This window comes from Balaenoptera physalus (assembly GCF_965194825.1).
Source record: "Balaenoptera physalus genome assembly, chromosome: 11".
NCBI lineage: Eukaryota > Metazoa > Chordata > Mammalia > Artiodactyla > Balaenopteridae > Balaenoptera > Balaenoptera physalus.
This window is the reverse complement of record NC_138896.1, coordinates 81851354-81871270: the sequence shown is the minus strand read 5'-3', so window position 1 is coordinate 81871270 and position 19917 is coordinate 81851354. Positions and strand designations below refer to the sequence as shown.

General features: G+C 39.4%; 1 protein-coding gene across 16 annotated transcripts in view; it reads left to right on the top strand.

Annotated features, from left to right (window-relative positions):
* FHIT (fragile histidine triad diadenosine triphosphatase) overlaps positions 1-19917 on the top strand; it is a 1480075-nt gene that overhangs the window by 679475 nt on the left and 780683 nt on the right. For all 16 annotated transcript variants that reach the window (XM_082412414.1, XM_082412417.1, XM_082412428.1 and 13 more), the window contains one exon: positions 3063-3183. In XM_082412414.1, coding sequence (XP_082268540.1) covers positions 3063-3183 — 121 coding nt within the window. The remainder of the gene's footprint in view (positions 1-3062; positions 3184-19917) is intronic.

The window sequence follows — 19917 nt, the reverse complement described above, 5'->3', positions numbered from 1 at the left end:
GGTGAAAATACAACTGTCATGTTTAATAGACCAAGATCAATATTTAAATATATAAGGGACTCCAGAAAAATCCAAAAATAGGAGGGAAGAAACCAATACAAAAGAGGGCAAAGTACGAATTGGTGATTCATACAAGGAGAAATGTGCACATACACATATCACATTGGAGACAAGCTAATTAAAAATAAAAGATGCCTTTTGCCTATCATATCAATAAAACCTTGGAAATCAGATACTGCCAAGTGTTGGCAAGGATGTGGGAAAATAGAAATCTGCATATATTGCTTCAAGGATTGCAAAATGGTGCATATTTTTTAAAATCTAAGTATGTCTCAATACCTAAGCTAAAACCCAATAATGGGACTCTAGCTTAGATACCCAGGGAAATACATGTAAGTATGGTCATTAGTGTTATTTGTGGTGAAAGACTGGAGAAAGCTAGTTCTTCAGCACTAAAAGAATGGACAAGAAAAATGACAGTGGAATGCAGTGAGAATAAGCAGTGAGAAAGAGTAAATTACATCTATTTATAACAGCATGAATGAGTCTGTAAAACAGTGTTGAGAGAAAAAGGCACAAAGAGTTTTAAAGCACGATACAACTTCTGTACAAATTTAAAAAGTATGTACAAGAGCCCTATATATGTTTGATGTATAAAATATTTATAAAACTGCTGTGAAACTTATAAATACAACATTAATTTTATTTAAAAAAAATGAAGCCCTGGCGTGGGAGAGGAAGGAGTGAATTTGGGCATAGAGGAAGAAATGAAAATGATGATAAGAAGAAAAATGAAAACTAGAAGAGAGTCTTTCATGGACTCATAATAGTAGCTCATCAGCTAGAGCCTATGCTTAAGTCAACTCTGTACAATTATCCGTTAGAGGAAACAAACTCCAGGGACATATGATCCTTCCAGCACTGTTAGATCCAGGTGCTCAAACAATGTTGTCAGGTATGGGTCTCTCTTTGTATCTTGGCTTTCCTGGCCTCCATGTTGGCTCTAATATCAGGCAGACTCTTGTTGGTGTATCCTCTAGCTCTTCCAGGTTCATGTCCTACCAGTTTGGCATCTTAGAAGAGAGAAAGCCTTTTCCCCATAGTATCAGCAGTAATCCTTTCATGGATATCCTTCCTTTGAATGGCTCATTTTTTTGTCCTGTGTCCACTCCTGAATCACTCATGTGACAAAAGACTAATGATGCCTGGGTCACTTTCCCATCCCTAGAACCAGGCAGTAGGAGTAGCCCAACATATGGAATATGGTGGGGTATTACCCAAAGAAAAATTAAAGTGGTATGGGCAAAACTACAGAAAATGGATGCTGGGCAGGCAAAAAAAAAAAAAACAAAAAAAAAACCCCACACAGATAGCTTTAGGGCACTTGAATCAATTCTGTTTGTAGGATGATTGAAATGAATTGCATGTTTATTCTAGAAAAACTGGGGGGAATAAATAAAGGTTAGCATCAGATATCTAAAGCACTTTCACTTGCATGATACTTGTTTCATATGACCCCCAAGGCATAAATCCATCACAAAAAGATGGACTTAGTATGAAGGGCAACCACATAATTGCTGGAGCTGATGGTCTTGGAAGGAATGGATAGTGAACGTCCTGTCACTGAGTATATTCAAGCATGGGCTAACAAGCTACCAGGCAAAGATTCTACAGGAAAGGATTGGGAGAATAGGTGGGTTTGATCAGTGGTTCTGAATCATCCAGGCAGATTAAAGCATAGATTTCTGGGCCCTTCTCCCAGAGTTTCTGCTTTGGTAGGTTTGGAGTAGGACTCAAGAATTTGCCTTCCTGATTTCCCCAGGTGATGTTGATGCTACTGCTCCAGGGAACACACCTTGAAAACCACTGGCTTAGATGATTTTCAGCGTCCTTACTGACCTTTCATTTTTGTGAGATGGTTGTAATTGTTCTAGAAACCAGTATTTGTGTCACTGAGGCAAAACTTCCATACTATTCCTTTGCCCCTGAAATGTGTTAAATTCCGGCTATTTGAGTGCTTCTAAAGTAGATGCATTTTGCGTAGCCCTCTGTATCTTTTGGGTCATTGAGAATATTAGAATCCTTAAACAATTGCACATTTATTGGTATGCTTTATAAAATGGTCCTCCATTTTCTGATGTCATCCTTTTTGTAGTCATATTTCTATTTTCCCATGAGGGGTTCAGTTTTCATCAGTTTTGTAGTAGGGTGGTTCCTGAATTAGAAAAATGAAGTGATTTCCCAAGGAAGGTGCGTTTTAGTCATTCAGAAAGTAACTTTGTCGTGTATAGGCATCCACTGATGGAAAATCATTCCTTGGTACCCTAGATGCCAAGTGTCAAATCTTGCTTTCCCTTGTCTTCTCCCCACTACCCCAACCCATGGCTTTCTCCAGAAAAGAGGATATGCAACACTTCACATACCTTGCTGCATAATACGTCTGCATCAACCGGGAATTGTTTTCATCTTGAACTCTATTTTGTCCCTTCTTTGTCCTCAATTTTTTTCTCTTTAATTTTTGAAATTTTACTATAGTTATCTGGGAGTACCCACATGCTTTTGTAATTGTACACAAGGTCAAACAGTGTTTATACTTTTTCTAAATTGCTTTTATATAAACAAAGATAAAACCATTTGAGAAAAGGGAGTCCCCACAGGTACCTCTTTAAGAATGAGAAGGTTTATAGTCAGTGCTTAACCATGAAAATTTTCAGCTTAGCGAAGATGATGAAACAGATGGTTAAAAATAGTACCTGACAGATTTGGACCTAGTGGATTTGGGTTAAGGTGGCTCCCCGAAGTGCAGAGGGGTTTAAGAAGACACATACAAGCTTTTGCTTGAAAACTGTAAATCCAACCAGCATAGAGAGAGTGGAATATTTTAGGAGGACTTACCCAGAATACATCTTAGTGGACATTAAATGGGGAACAGCTTCAATGATGTCTTCTTTACAACTAAGAATCTATAGTAATGGACTTTGCTTTCTTTAAAGTGGTATATGATCTGAGTTTCTCAACTGAATTTTATAAATGTCCATTTTCTACATAATCTTCTCTTCCAGAATTCAAACCGTGAGGAAATGTCATTCAGATTCGGCCAACATCTCATCAAGCCCTCTGTGGTGTTTCTCAAAACAGAACTGTCCTTCGCCCTGGTGAACAGGAAACCTGTGGTACCTGGACGTATCCTTTTTTTTTTTTTTTTAAAGAGAGAAAAATTAGAAAGCCTCTGATTCTAACAGACCAAATAAATACAGGATTGACCTCGAGGATCTGTCCGAAAAGCTAAGCAAGGATCCTCCCCACTCCCCCTTTGGAGAAACCAGGTAAGATGTTATTCACATTTATTCTGAATCCAGTTGGTGGCACCAGTAATATGCTTGATCACTGTTGCAGAACTTCTGAAAAGAGTTGCTTAGCAATCGTGGCTTTGGAGGTGATTTTTTGCTTGACCTTTTCACTGTCGTAGCTGTGTAAATAAATAGGTGCTTCTAAAATGGATCCAATGAATATCCTGAGCACTTTGTTTTCAGTTATCAATTGTGAATTTTAATAGTAAGATAGAGATTGGGTGGCCCTCTTGTGATGTGGAAGTAAGGTTATGTGAAGATTATATGAAGATTTGAGACTGACTTGGTTTGTTTACCTCTTGGAGATCATTCAAGCTATGAATTTTAATTAAATTCAAACACATAAATATACTTACAAAATATTTTTTTCATGTTAGGGTCTGAGATGGCATTTTCTCTTGGAAAACATCCCAGCTTCTAGATCATTGTCCAGTGCCATTGGTGGTAGAGTATTTTATTTCCATCTGACCATCGGTTTCAGTAGAAGCTTCATTCTTTGCAGTGGGAGAAGCAGGATTTGGTGAAATGCTCTGGAGAGTTGTTTTTATGTTATTGAAATTATCCCTCGTGACTGTATGCATATGACATTTGTATTGACGACTCAGAATTTTTTTTTCTCTTTCCCCCCTAATTTAATTTACTATGCAGAGGGCAACAAAGTATAAAATTTCATATTCGAAGATAATGATCATGTCCACATTGAGGCATGATTCTACTTTGAAATAGATTTCTCAGTTATTCTGAATCTACAAATGTGTCAAAATTTTTTCCAGTGTAAGTTATATTTTTTCCAATGGGATTTTTCAAAATGCTTGAAAACTTTATGAATAATCTTCTTTCTTGGCCATGTAACTATTGTACACTGAAAAAAATACAACTAACAAAACATGCACCAAAAGATAATTGTGATTTCTGTGGTAGACTCCCAAATTCCTTGAATGGAAATTTTAACCTATATTTTGTAAATCTACAAAACTAATGATGATAGCAATAAACTAGTAAATAATATATATATATTTTTCTTGATAATACTTAACTCTTCTTTTAAGTTTATAAAAATATTTAAAATTTTAAGTATACAAGATTAGAAAATTACATTCTTCTGTTTATTGAAGTAAAAAAATCTAGACTGATTTAGAAAGGTCCTATAAAAAAACAATTTTTAAGTTGTATACCAATTTTATATTGAGTTTTTCTAAAAGACTTTGAAGTTCTTGAAATAACAGAAGAATTTTCTTTTCTCATTTGCTATTGTTGCAAGTTTGTGGTTGCCATTTTCCTTTGAGGAATATATTTTTAAGCAAAATGTCTGAGAATTGCAGTGTCAAAAGAATATTGTTTAAATGCCATCTCTCGTTGGGTGCCATTTTTAATTGACTTTTGTCAGAGAACTGAGGGAACTTGGGATGAAAACGTGAATTGAGATGAACAAATCTTAATGCCTTGGACTGAAAGAATATGAAGTTGCAGAGTTGCACTTTTAAAAAAATGGTTAATAATGGAATGAACGTTGCTTTGTGATTTTTTAACTTGTTTCTTGATAGTAAGAAACTTGATTTTTTAAAAAATTAATTAATTAATTTTTGGCTGTGTTGGGTCTTCGTTTCTGTGCGAGGGCTTTCTCTAGTTGTGGCAAGCGGGGGCCACTCTTCATCACGGTGCGCGAGCCTCTCACTATCGTAGCCTCTCTTGTTGCGGAGCACAGGCTCCAGACGCGCAGGCTCAGAAGAAACTTGATTTTTCACGGTCTTTTTAACCAACTCTGAAAGTGTGATGCATAAGACGTGGGTCATATATGTGTTTGAACTCAAGTAAAGCTGAGGTGTCTGCTTCAAGGAAAATGTTCATAGTGAATAGTGAACAGTTAGTGAATGATGACTAGTTTTGTTTCAGACGGCACTGGGATTGTCATTTTGGAAATGAGTCCTGGTCAGTCACCATCTCTTTGAGTAAATGCCAAGGACAAGGGGAACATTGTATTAAAATTAACAAACTTCAGTGTGTTTGGAAGGTAGCAAGAAGGACCCTGCCCTTTCTGGGGATGAGAACAGTGAGAACTGGAACATTTTTGTAATCAGTATACTCTGTAAAGCTGTTTTACATCTACAGTGTTTAAAGTGGTTTCAGGGCATGACCCAGCAATCCCACTCCTGGGCATATACCCAGAGAAAACCATAATTCAAAAAGACACATGCACCCGATATTCATTGCAGCACTATTTACAATAGCCAGGTCATGGAAGCAACCTAAATGCCTATCGACAGATGAATGGATAAAGAAGATGTGGTACCTATATACAATGGAATATTAGCCATAAAAAGGAATGAAACTGGGTCATTTGTAGAGACGTGGATGGACCTAGAGACTGTCCTACAGAGTGAAGTAAGTCAGAAAGAGAAAAACAAATATCATACGTTAATGCGTATATGGGGAATCTAGAAAAACAGTACAGATGAACCAGTTTACAAGGCAGAAATTGACATATATACACTAATATGTATAAAATAGATAACTAATAAGAACCTGCTGTATAAAAAATAAAATAAAATTTAAAAAATAAGTGGTGTCAGGGCCAGTGGATAATGGATTCAGGCAATCCTTTTTATATGATGATTCTGAAACTTTATATTTTACTTTACCTTGGTACTCTGTTAGGTGACACCTATGAGAAGAATCTTAATAAGTTACTCATTCACTTGCAGAAAGCGATATTCTTTTGTCCCGAGATTTGGGAATTGAAGCTGTGGATGGCTCTGCCCACTAATATTTCACAAAATAAATGGGGAGATGGCTGCAGTGGGCTTTAATCCCCAAGTGCTCTACCCTACCTGCCCTAGGTAAGCCCCTTGCTGTGGGTCTTCTAGGTCATCTAGCTTCTTGTACCATCTCTACCCCTGGACTTCCCCAGCCCAGCCTACACCTCACTCTAAACCACAGCTCTGATGCTACTACTCTCCTGTTCTTTTGCAAACAAACCACTGATGAATATAATGAATCTCCTTTTATTTGAGGATAAAGTCCAAATTCCTTAACATCCTTTTAAAAGATTTTCATTTTCTTGACTCAACCTCCCCACTTTCCAACTATTTCCTTAAACAAGTGTTGTATTTCCCTTTACCTGTTATTTTCCCCATCCTTTACCCTGCCTCTCTCTTCACCTTGAGATCTTTCCCATCCTTTTCATTTCAGCTAAAGTGCCTCGATACCTGTCCTGCCCTCTTAGGAAAAAACTATTCCATCCTTTGTGTGACACTTGGTTCCTTATTGTCATGTTGATTCATTCAACAGTTTATTACTGAGCTACTCTGTTCTAGGCATCATGCCAAACACTGATCCCAGTCTGCATTAGACCAGAACTGTGTTCATTCCTGTCTGTCTCTGCACTGAATCATTAGTTCCTGAGAAGGGGTGGGGGCAAAACCTACTCTTTGCACGTTCTTGTTTTCTTAGTACCCAAGAGTATTATGTTGACTGCATTTAAAGTGAATCTGTAAACATCAGGAGCATGTGGATAGTTTCAATTAAGACTGAAATCCTGCCTTTTCAGTCTTCCCATGCACAAAGCCATGTCTTGTCACCATTTTATTCCAGATGTTTTAGTATCTCATTCAAGCTGTATTTTCCCAACTTTCCCTACATGCTCTATCAGTTACAATCCTGTTTACTTTTCTGTTATGAGTGTGCTGAGTTAAGTCTAAATGCAGTGAATGAATCGATGGCAGATGGGAAAACATTCTTTTCCATTTTTTTTCTTTTTTTGCGTGTTAATTGGCCAATGGACAAGTCTGTATTTTAAGGGCAGTATATTGCTATCTTATGTGAACCGGAAAATTCTATTTTGTATTTTTGATGATCTCTTTTTAACAAGAGTATTCAGGTGGCCTTTGGGGAGTGTGCCATTCAAGAGAGACTTGTAAATGTCATCTTTGAACTTGTGTTCTCTCTAACATTTTGCTCCCCCCTCTTCAACCCTTTTTTTCTTTTGACTTTGCTCACTGACTTTTTTATACCTTTCTGAGGAGGAAAAAAACTGTCAGATCAGGGACTGCAGATATGCTTTTGAAGCAAGACTATTTGCTTCATTCTCAAAAGAGCCACAATCCCTCCTTGTCCCCACCTAAAGCAAACATTCTTGCTCATCACAAACAGTGTTTAAAGCCTATTGAATAGGCTTTGGCTTCTGTGGTGCAACACTGTGGAAGCATATGTCAGAATGTCTTTAATCCATTAATTTCTTGTTACTGGAAAATGCTTTTCAGCGAGTCTTGATGAGAGAACAGAAGCATTCTGGAGATTGCATCTTCAGAATTCGGCAGCGAACGTTTTATTCATGTACCTTGGTGCAGCCCAGCTATTGTTCGTGGCTTGAAAAAATTTGAGCCAGTATAGTTAATACTTCACTCCCCTCCCCTTGCATTGGGCTGTGTCTACCTCTCATCTTGAGTTCAGCATGAAAAATGAATTTGAACATTAGTGGAATCCATTTGGGGACTGGAGCTTTTATTGTAAATAAAATTATTCATTTGTTATGTCCTGTTGTTTTCAGCAGACAGTGTATTGATCTTCGGATTGCTATTCAGAATGGCATACGGAGCTCTAATGTAAGGGGAACACAGCCACGTTTGCAGATGGGTCGAATGTGTTGTGTAATGACAGAGACAAACCTTGCTTGCTGGCCATACTATATTATACAAATCATTTGTCAACTGTTTATTGAATCAGTTGTTAAAAAAGCAGATTTTTCCAAGCGGGAGCATCGCACACAGAATGTTATCAGGGCCAAGCCACGTTAGGATAATGCATTGAGGACAGCCTTACAAAGTGTATTTGTGAAGAATTAGACTAGGTAACTTAAAGGACATTTCTGCTGACATATTAGAAACAAAAGTTTGGTACAAGGGAAATTGTGTTCTAAGGTCCAACTTCAATAGATAAAAAAGAAAAATCTAGCAAATGCCTTTTAATATTTTACCTTCCCAAGCAGTGTTAAATTTTCTCTGTTTTCAGACCATTGCCATATTGAATACTCTTGAAATAAAGGAACAGATAATAAAAATAGCTTCATTACATAACAGTGCTTCTTATGGAATAGATGCTATAGATAAAAGTGCCCTTTTAGTCCTTCCGTAAAAATCAGAAATATTTGTCATTTCCTGAGTAGGTTGTAATCTTGTGAATTTCTTTAATTGTTCAGGAAACTGCAGTTATTAGCGATCTGATGATCTTTCATTTCTCAAAAGAACTTCTTTTTAAACCTCCCTGTACAAATAAAGTGACTGCAAGCACTATTTTAATATCTTTATTAGTAAAGATAGATTTTTTGCTCTTAAAATTTCCTTAAGCATATGCCTTTTTAAAAATTTTCTTTTCACCCTGTGTAAGCCTATTGTATATTAGCTAGCTTAAAATACTCTTGGAGAGATATTCAGAGCCGATCGTGCGTCCTTTGTCCTGAGCTCTAATGGGGAAAGTTGGTTTCCTTGTGGTCATATTTTTCTTGATTTTATTTGGCAGATTATTGTGTTCAAAAGATCTGCATGTAGCAGTGATTGTTCAGAGTGTTCTTATGCTGTTTCTATGGGAAAGGTTTCCATATAAATGTGCACCTACCTTTGGGTTATTAGAGTACACTGCTTCCAGCTAGAACCAGTTTTTGATGGCATTGGTCAGGAGGAACACAGGAAGCTCTTGGATGCTTTCATCATTCACTAAATTGACTGACATCTTTTTTCAGTGTCCAGAACCTGCCACAGAGGATCCTGCCAACCCCCATTGCAAGGCAAACCTTGTGTGACTGTCATCTATCTCGACTTGTCATCTGAGGGATTACTGCACAGAGAGCAAATCTGTTTTATCTCAAATGCCATCTCTTCAGTTGGTAGTGAGCTCACAGTGTTGAGTAGGATTCTGAGGCTGCATGCAGGGTCAGTGGGCAGTAACTGTCATGGGTAGCAGAGGAGAAAGAGGGGCCCTCCTTGCCAAGGCTCTTCCTCTCCCAAGTTTATTTTTCATTCTTGGAGCTGAGACTGGCATCTTTATTTTTATTATAGACAGACTGATGGATTGTTGGCACCTGACACGAAGGGATTAATAGATGCTTTGTGTGTGTGCAAGGGACATTTGAAATTGGATGGAGAAAAATGTGTGGATTTTCTACATTTTGCCCTGGCCCCTTCAAATAAAGGTGACTCACCCATGAAACAGTGTGCCTGAGGCATGTACATATTGGTCTCTAGACCTCATCCAGGCCCCTTCCTGTTGTCCACCATCTCTCCCTGGCTCCTTGTAGCCTATTGGTTGGTGACGATACTGGCTAGTGGTGGTCTTGTGGTTCACTTGGCCCCCTGTGCTTAATTACTTAGCTGTGACTGTTTTCCTTTGACCTTGACTGCTTCTCCATTATAGGATTTACCTTCTAGCTTTAGGCTCTGTTGTGAGTGGGGTGAGATGATCTGGCCTGACCATGGTTATGCATTTGAGGAGGAAAGTCCAGCTGGCTTTTTAATGAGAGCTTTTAGGAGGTTTCCTGTATTCTCTTAGAATTGCACAAAGCCTACAGAATCACTTTTACAACCAGAAAAAAGATATTTTTACCATCTGCCAATCTCTTACAGAATATAATTCTGCTAGTGTGTGTGCGAGTTAGGTGGGGGAGGGGGTGAAGGACCACATTTGGGATGCTCTCTCCCCAGCTCTAACAAATGGTAGGACGATAATTATATGTATTAAAATAACACTTTGAATAGTTCTCGTATTAATTGCAAAAATGAGTATCCTGTAACATGGAAAGCCATTCCCCATTTCTATTTATTTCTACGTGAAACTTTCCTCAGGTAATTTTAAACTGTCATGGTTAACAATATCTGAACTCTTTTCATTATATTCTGGGCATATTTCTGACCTGCTTTCCATGCAAGCCATCAGATTGTGAGGAATAGGAAAAGGCTGGTTGTGGCGTTGCCAGCCTTGCAATTGTAACGGAACATAATTAGAAGTAATGAATGGAATAACACATCATTATTCATAAGAAATGTCATGTAATTAACTCAAATAATGCAAAGTATATCCTAATTTCCATTTGGAATGAATATAGATTTGTTAGAACATCAGTAAGCAGTTAATGTTTATCCTATATTTTCATGCACATATCAAAACTGTTAAAATCTATTGAATGAATATACATGGGTTTTCTATAACACAATAAGTCAAGATGCCTTTCTTTTGCTAATAGAGCCTTATGTGTATTCCTTATATATTATATATACATAATTTATGTTCAATTCTTAGGATTAGCATAATTTATATTTATTGCAAATTAATGATCTAATTTATGTACTTAGCTCCCATTTCCTTTCTCAAACTAACTGACTGAAAAAATAACTATAAATTTTCAAATACCTCTCGGGCACAAATTGGCCTTATCCTAAGAACTCTCTACAATACTAGATATCTGAACTAGTTTTGCAGTCTAAATTATTTCCCTGAGATTTCTGTTCTAGGCTTTAAATGTGCCTCAGGAGTCTTGGTTTGGCTTAGATGGACGCACAGGCGGGAGTCAGGATTGGCTGGATATGTCTTAGGTAGAGGAGTTATTTTTATATGCAACAATTAGTATGACACGTGGCGCTGACCAATGTGAGCGTAGTTCCTGGAAGTTCTCTGCTCTGCCAGAAATCATCCTCTTAATTTCTTCATTGTGGGGAGATCTGGAGAGAGCCAGGGGAGGAGACAGAGAGGTGTGAGTGGCACTCAGGAGGCAGTAAGGACAGAACTACTGCAATATTTTAAAAACAGGAATGGCCAGCCCTGGTTTTAGAGACGGACACTGATAGAAGGAAGCTGCCACTATGTCCTAGGGCTCAAGCCTGGTATTTGTTCTTCCACACCATAGAGTCTGGCAGAATAGGAGAGTCACCAGGGAAGGAAAAACAGCAAAATTCCTTGTTTTAAACGGCCGGCTTCCTCGCAGTGAAATGGTAACTGCCTAACACCAGTTAAGGGGAACGCTTTAACTGTAGCAAAAGGAGACTGAGGCAGTGTTTTCTCGGTCTGTTTGCCGTGTGTGAGTGTATTGGGGGTGAAGGGTGTGTATATATACACATTCAACTTGCTTATATCTTTTACTGAATATAATATCATAGAAATAAATTAATTGAAATAAATTAAGTAAATTAAAATATTTTATGACGGGCAGTCATCGTTGGGGTCACTATTTTGTCCTGTCCTCTTCTGTGAGCACTTGGAATGGGAAAGCTGAGTGTCCGGCCAATGCTGGCCCTACTTTATGGGAGTCAAGACTTTACCCAGAACTCTTGCTCCTCATTCTGTCGCTCTTTCTGCCGCTTCTGGTGACTGTCCCACGTGCAACAAACCTTTCTGTTTCATTGGTTAGGAGTTATTTTCCCTGGAGTCTTAAACGTCCCCGTTATTCCTACTTTCCAGTGCTATGTTGCTGTCAATCTATACTCTGTCATTTATAATTTTCACTGATAATTTGGTGGCTTTGTTGTTTGGCTGTAATCATCATTTTCATTTAGGACTGAGACTAACCTTGATGACCTCTGAAAATCTATGAGGCTTAAGCCTGACTCTGCTGTGCTGTGAGTGTGGCGCCAGACACTTACCTTGGCGAGCAGCATAATTTGCTCCCAGGTAAAATGAGTCCAGGAGGAGCGAAATTCATCTGGCTCTCTAATTTTTCTCTTTTCTAATAGGTTTTGAAATGACTGTAGTTATCAAGAAATCTTTTCATCTTCAAGATTTATTTCCAGTTCAAGATTTGTTGGAACTAAGAATTATCTGTTGAGTGCTAATGCTTTAACAGTAAACCACGATCCCTTTCCATTCACCAAAGATGATTGCTTTAAAATTTGTTAAATAAGATGTATCAAGATAAAATAAATCAACAGAAATTACATTAAAATCTTTAGTTTCTCATGCAGACATCTAGAGTACTAGTTAGTATTTTCTTTTCTGTTAAGGGACCAAATGACTCCTAGAAGCTTTTTAATCATGGAGCTATATCTGCAATAATGTAATTAAGATTCAGGGCTGGAAGAGACATTGAGTGGGACTTTTCATATTGCCCTTGAATATGAGCAACTAGGGCCTAAACAGAAAGGTTGACATCCTTTCTGGTGAGAAACGCATATGTGAGAGAGAGCCACACTCCCATTACTAAGTGGCAGCACCAGAACCAGACCCACCATGTTGAATCACATCCCCATGTTCCCAAACTCTCTAAGGGGAGAACTGGTCAGGGGAACTATAGTAGATAGAGGAATGCCAAGAGTGTATTCTCTTCCCTCTTTCTGGCACCCCCTACTGGCCCTGAAAGTCATGTGCAGAAGGTAGCTCAAAGCCCTGAGCGGGATGATTCCATGAAAAGGTGCTGGCATCCTGTTCCCTGGCTTGATGTTGGCTGAGCTGCAGAACCCTGCAGGCCGTGTAGGCACTGCTCTCAGGTGGCGGTGCTGTGCAGCGCTTCCCATTTGCCCTACGGAGTGTGAGATTGCACAGGAATACAGAGCAGTGCTTGCCTCTCATCTGCCTATTTCTGAGTAGTGGGTAGGTGGGTAGGGAGAGGCTTTTTGCAGGGCAAGAAGAGACTGAGCAGTAATGTTCCTGAAAAGAAGATGGGAGCAACTTTTCTGCCCCATCCCAAATTTCCACAGCCCTTGGAGGAAACACATAGGTACCTCCCCTGGTTCTTGTTTAAAAAAAAAAACGTGAATATCAGTGGGTAGGTGCCACGAGGCTGGTCAGGTAGATATTGTTCCAACTGAGGCATGGCCTATCCAGAAAGGGGATTGGATCATAAACCACTGGCAGAGTTACAAAGGGAGACATGACCATCCTGTTGTGAGTGGGTTTTGAGAAGCAGATAGAGGGAAGGTGAAACTTGAATACCTTCAAGTCTATCAATTCCGAACCATGCAGAGACCACCGTATTTGCAGAAGCTCTCAGCAGATGGAACTGGAAATGGACCAGGGAAAACTGCCTTTCACCTGCTGACAGGCAAGTGTGCCTTGAATACCAGAGTAGCTCAGTCTCAGGAGCGAGGGAAGAAGTTGGTAGAGAGCTCTAAGTGGTCGAGGTTGCATCTCAAATCTGTGTTAGACAGGACTTGAAATTTTATTCTGAGATTGGATTGTTAAACTAGAGATGCTTTTAATTATGAAAAGTGACTTGCAAAGTTATAGATTCTGCCCAAGATGTTGTTAAAGGGCCTGGGAAGGGACTCAACTTAGTATGACTGGAAGAACGATAGCAAAGAACACAACTGGGGCATGTCTTCACCCCCACTGAGTTGAGTTTCTTCAATTACTCTTTATACAAGCCGAGTGATGACATAAATCCTCAAGAAAAATGTGGTTTGTCACTCAATGCCATGTTAGATAGCAGTATGTGATTTGTTGATTGCTTTCATTCTTAGCAATGGAACCTTGAATATAGTAGATGGTTCACATGTTTTTGGGGGATAAATTTAATTTTGTTTCAAAACAGGGTAGGTAGGTAAAGGAACATTCATTTTTTAATGGATGTTTTCTGAAGGCCTATTATATGCCAGGTTCTTCTCATCTTTTCCAGTTCTAATCTAAATTTGGCACAGTCTTGAGCTGAATTTAAGGGTTGAATGCTGTTGGACTTTTTTGCAGTACAGCGGCCAGAATGATCGATCCTATTAAACATGTTGAATCCGTGTCACTTCTCTGCTTATATCCTATAATGGCTTCCTATTTTCTTCAAACTCAAGCCAAAGTTATCATAATTATCTATAAGGTTCCTACGTGAACTGCATATGCCCCCGCCCCACCACCACAAGTTGTCACTGCTGATTGCATCTACTGTCATCACTGCAGTAGGTTGAATGGTGGTTTCCTAAAAGATATGTCCATGTCCTAATACCTGGAACCTGTGAATGTTACCTTACATGGAGAAGGGTCTTTGCAGATGTAATTAAGTTGAGGATTTTGAGATGAGACGCTCACTCAGGATTAGCTGGGTGGACCCTAAATCCCATGGCAAGTGTCCGTATAAGAGTGAGGAGGAGGCAATGAGACCAGGGGGTCAGAGACAAGAGTGATGCGGCCACAAGTCAAGGGGTGCTGACAGCCACCACAAGCTGGAAGAGGCAAAGACCAGATTCTTTCTCTCCAAGAGCCTCCAAAAGGAGTGTAGCCCTTCTGACACTTAGATTTCAGACTTCTGACCTCTGAAACTCAGAGAGAATCAATTTCTGTTAAGCCCCCAGTTTGTGGTAGTTTGTTACGGCAGCCACAGGACACTCCCTCCGTGCCTACCACAGCCATGTCCTTGTTGTTCTTTGAACATTCTAAGCACACTCCTGCCTCATGGCCCTTGAACCAGCTCTTCCGTGTCCTTGGAATGCTATTCCCCTGATGCATGTATGCCATGCCTTCTGATCTCCTTCAGACCTCTATTCTAATTGTATGCAAACATCATCTCAGGATGGTCTTCCCCTTTATTTAAGATTTCAGTACCGCATTCCATTTCTTTTTCTTTGTGGCATTAATAGTCTCACTTAGTGTGTAACTTATTATTTGTGTCTCAGACTGACTGGAATGTGAGTTCTATGAGGGCAGGAATTGCTGCCTGGTTTGTTCACGACTGCATCCCCACGTGCCTGGCACATGACAGGCAATCAGTAAATATTTGTTCAATGAGTAACTGTGATTGACTATCTGGACTTTTTAGCTTTAAAACTTAAAAAAAAAGACAAGGGTTCTCACTTAGCAAGCAGAATGATTTAATAAATTGTTACACCTGGCAATGCAGTGCAGTTCTTAAGAGTGTCAGGCTGAATTTTTACACACATGCACACACTCACACTTGGATGCATAGTTAATATTTATTGTTCCAAAATGGATGGCTCTGAAAGAGAGAACTAACAGGTGGTTTCAGCATGAAAAATATACCTTCTCTCTGCCCACCCCAGCACAGTTTTTGTAGATTTCCATGTAGATTCCAGCCAGGGCAGTGAAATCAGCCTTTCTTGGCTCAGCCCTCTGTCTGAGGTGATATTTAATATATGCCTAAATGTTAGAAATTAACACAGGGTTTGGTATCTCATCAGCTGATGAACTTTGATTTCCCAAGATTTTATTTGCCAACAACTTGCCTTCCTCAGGGAGAATAGAGCAGGTGTGTATGCAATTTCTTCGATCCTTCAATCAATTTTTATGGCCCCATCTTCTTGGCTTCTTACGCATATAGGTTCTCTTACGTGTATACTCATCTATAAATCTCTCTTTCTGATGAATTCCTTTGATAAAACCTTCTTTGGGTTTATAGTTATTTATACAATAACCAAGGCATCACCAAGGTGGTTTGTTTACTCGTTTATTTCCTGGAATGTTTAGAAAATGACTTAAGTTGACTAATAAAGTATAGCAAGATTAAGTGCTTTAAAAATAAGAGCAAACAAAAGTAAGTAAGATGGAGCTAAAGTGAAGGTAGTGCATGAAATAGATACCAAATGTCCATATAGTTGTTAGAGATGGGTCACAGAATTGGCCTTGAACTTTCTAGCACCAACCTAAAGAAGGAAAGAGAGATGCTCTCCTTGAGGTAAAAATAGGCTGATTGTTCAGGAAATGCAGAAACATGACCAACAACAGGGATCAGTTATAGTTTCTGTGGATCTTTCCTCATGGAGATGATGCCAGAACTTGTAACTGAGAGCATCCTCAAAACATCCTTACAATATACACAGAGGCTCTCCCTCAGAACTATGTCCTGAGTCTGCTGCTCACCATCTCCACCACTCCTGCCAAATCTTGCCTGGACCAGGCACAGTCATTTTTCTGCTTCCTTGTTTACACCACCTCCCAACCACTTCCCTCCCCCGCCCTTCAATCTAGCATAACATAGTAGCTGGCATGGTCTTCCTAATACAGACATTAGACCACATTATTCCCTTGCTTTAAGAATTGTTAGTGGTGGTTGCTTTCAATTAGAACAAAATCTTGACTCTTCACTTTGGCCTCTTGGATTTCTGGCCCCCGCCTCAGCGAGCTACTCCCCCAACTGGGCCTTTGCACCAGGCTTGTCTCCACCATGAATGTGCTTCCCTCTGACCCTCACATGCCTCCCCAGTTCTCATTTTCTCCGTTCTAGTTGCTGCATCGTCACCTCCTCACAGAGGCCTTCCCTGACCCAGTACAGAACTCAAACCACAGGGAAATGATGATTAGTGAGGCTCTGTCCCTGTCCTGTCACCACCACTGTTGAACTTGCAGGGAGGAGAAAGACTTTGACTGCTAGTGGGTCTAGTGTTTCGTTTATCCTCTTTGGTTAAGAACCATTTATACCTGTTGAAACTACCAGTGAGTTTGGGACAGGGAGTTGGAGAACTGGATTTTAGTCCCATTTGGGGGACTCTAGTCAAGTGATTTCATCTTTTTTTTGTTGTGTTTCCTCATCTGAAAATAAAGATACCTTAGCCTCCTGGACTATTTCGAGGACTAAATCAAGATGATGTGAAAGTCAGAAGAATGAATGGATTTGGCTGTGGAAGCATGGCATAATAATTATTCTTTTTTCTTTGTCCTTTATCCTGATACTTTGAGGCTGATCAAGGGCTTGGTGTTGGATAAGGGGTGCCATTAATTGTGGCCCTAAGTTCATAAAACTGAAGCTTAAATCAAATTAAGGAAATTTCTGCATTTCTTTGTGAATATCACATAGCAACTGGAATAACCCAGACCCACTTTTAAACTATTCAATTAAAAATGGCATTAAAATAATACCCAGGATTTAAAATAAACCTGCAAAATGATGGGAATTTGACATTCTATGAGCTTTTTTTTTTTCTGTGAGGTGTGGTTAAAAAAAAAAAAAAATTATTCTTTTCTACTGTCTTTAGTGCCAGGAAAGAGTAGGTAAGTGAGCAATCGTGGGGTTCATTCATTGATGAGAGTTGCTTTGCCAGGGTTGATTTTTAAATTAAATCCTCAGGGGGTTTAGGTTAGTCTAGATGCTCCACTCTCATTAATTGTAATGGGAGTTACTGTACTCATCTCTCTCCTCCACGCACAGCACTGAAAAAATGACCCTCTCACATCACCTTTGTGTCCTTCTCTTTGAACTAATTTTAATGGAATTTTTTTTTTTTTTTGGTAAGTCAAGCATCTCTGTGCAATCCTCAAGGTCATGAGATTGCTCACAATTCACTGATAAACAATAGGCCTTTGTTTTGCAGTGCTTGACCTGCACATGCTGGAAGGGTTTGGGCCAGAACTGACTCACTTTCTGGACTGTAGGCTTCTTTTTTTATTGTTTCAAATGAAACTACTCTTTTTTTCTTTCTTTCTTTCTTTTTTTCTTCATCTCTGTTTTTGCACATCTCAGCCTCCTGATACAATAATCAGTACACAGTAGGTACTTAGCACTCATAGAGTCCTGAAACTACTGAAATGTAATGGAGAAAATGAGTTAACCTATAACTAAAAGATTGCATTAAGAATACCAGATGCTTTAACCAGCTAATGAATTGCTTGACTAAATAAATGTTTTTTTTTAAATTATGTACATGTAAAAGCAATCTAGTTTATATCAGGTGTAACAGATTTTTAACTCTTGCATTTATTTTTTCTAATTATAAGAATATCTTCCCATAACACAAAATAAAAACTATCCATAATCTCATTACCCAGAAATAACCCCAGCTAAAATTTCAGTTTATTTCTTTCTAAATTTTTATTTTTTCATGTCTCTTTAGGAAAGAGAAATATTTTATAACTTGATCTTTTTAACCTATTTTGACATTTTCTGATGATTTAATAACACTGAGATTTTTATTGATGGAGTTTTAGTGTACTGTATGGATCTACTATAATTTATTGTTTACTGTTCAACCTACATGTAATGAGTATTTTAGTGAAGGATCTTTGGTCACATTCCTGATAAATTTCTTAAACCAGAATCACTAAAAATGTTAAGTGCTAAAATGTTACGCACTATTTAAATTGACAAATATTCGAGCCTGAACCAAGATGGCGGAGTAGAAGGACGTGCTCTCATTCCCTCTTGTGAGAACACCAAAATCACAACTAACTGCTGAACAGTCATTGACAGGAAGACACTGGAACTCACCAAAAAAGACACCCCACATTCCAAAGACAAAGTAGAAGCCACAATGAGACAGTAGGAGGGGCGCAATCACAATAAAATCAAATCCCGTAACTGCTGGGTGGGTGACTCACAAACTGGAGAACACTTATACCACAGAAGTCCACCCACTGGAGTGAAGGTTCTGAGCCCCACGTCAGGCTTCTGAACCTGGGGGTCCGGCAATGGGAGGAGGAATTCCTAGAGAATCAGACTTTGAAGGCTAGCGGGATTTGATTACAGGACTCTGATAGGACTGGGGGAAAAGCCCAGAGACTCCACTCTCAGAGGGCACACACAAAGCAGTGTGTGCATCGGGACCCAGGGGAAGGAGCAGTGACCCCAAGGGAGACTGAACCAGACCTACCTGCTGTTGTTGGAGGGTCTCCTGCAGAGGAGGTGGGTGGCTGTGGCTCGCTGTGGGGACAGGGACAATGGCGGCAGAAGTTCTGGGAGGTACTCCTTGGTGTGAGCCCTCCCAGAGTCCGCCATTGGCCCCACCAAAGAGCATTCAGGCTCCAGTGTTGGGTTGCCTCAGGCCAAACAACCAACAGGGAGGGAACCCAGCCCCACCCATCAACAGTCAAGTGGATTAAAGTTATACTGAGTTCTGCCTACCAGAGCAACAGCCAGCTCTACCCACCACCACTCCCTCCCATCAGGAAACTTGCACAAGCCTCTTAGATAGCCTCATCCACCAGAGAGCAGACAGCAGAAGCAAGAAGAACTACAATCCTGCAGCCTGTGGAACAAAGACCACATTCACAGAAAGATAGACAAGATGAAAAGGCAGAGGGCTATATACCAGATGAAGGAACAAGATAAAACCCCAGAAAAACAATGAAATGAAGTGGAGATAGGCAACCTTCCAGAAAAAAGAATTTAGAATACTGATAGTGAAGATGATCCAGGACCTTGGAAAAAGAATGGAGGCAAAGATCGAGAAGATGCAAGAAATGTTTAACAAAGACCTAGAAGAATTAAAGAACAAACAAACAGAGATGAACAATACAATAACTGAAATGAAAACTACACTAGAAGGAATCAATAGCAGAATAACTGAGGCAGAAGAATGGATAAGTGACCTGGAAGACAGAGTGGTGGAATTCACTGCTGCTGAACAGAATAAAGAAAAAAGAATGCAAAGAAATGAAGACAGCCTAAGAGACCTCTGGGACAACATTAAACACACCAACATTTGCATTATAGGGGTCCCAGAAGGAGAAGAGAGAGAGAGAAAGGACCATAGAAAATATTTGAAGAGATTATAGTCAAAAACTTCCCTAACATGGGAAAGGAAATAGCCACCCAAGTCCAGGAAGTGCATAGAGTCCAATACAGGATAAACCCAAGGAGAAACACGCAGAGGCACATAATAATCAAATTGGCAAAAATTAAAGACAAAGAAAACTTATTGAAAGCAGCAAGGGAAAA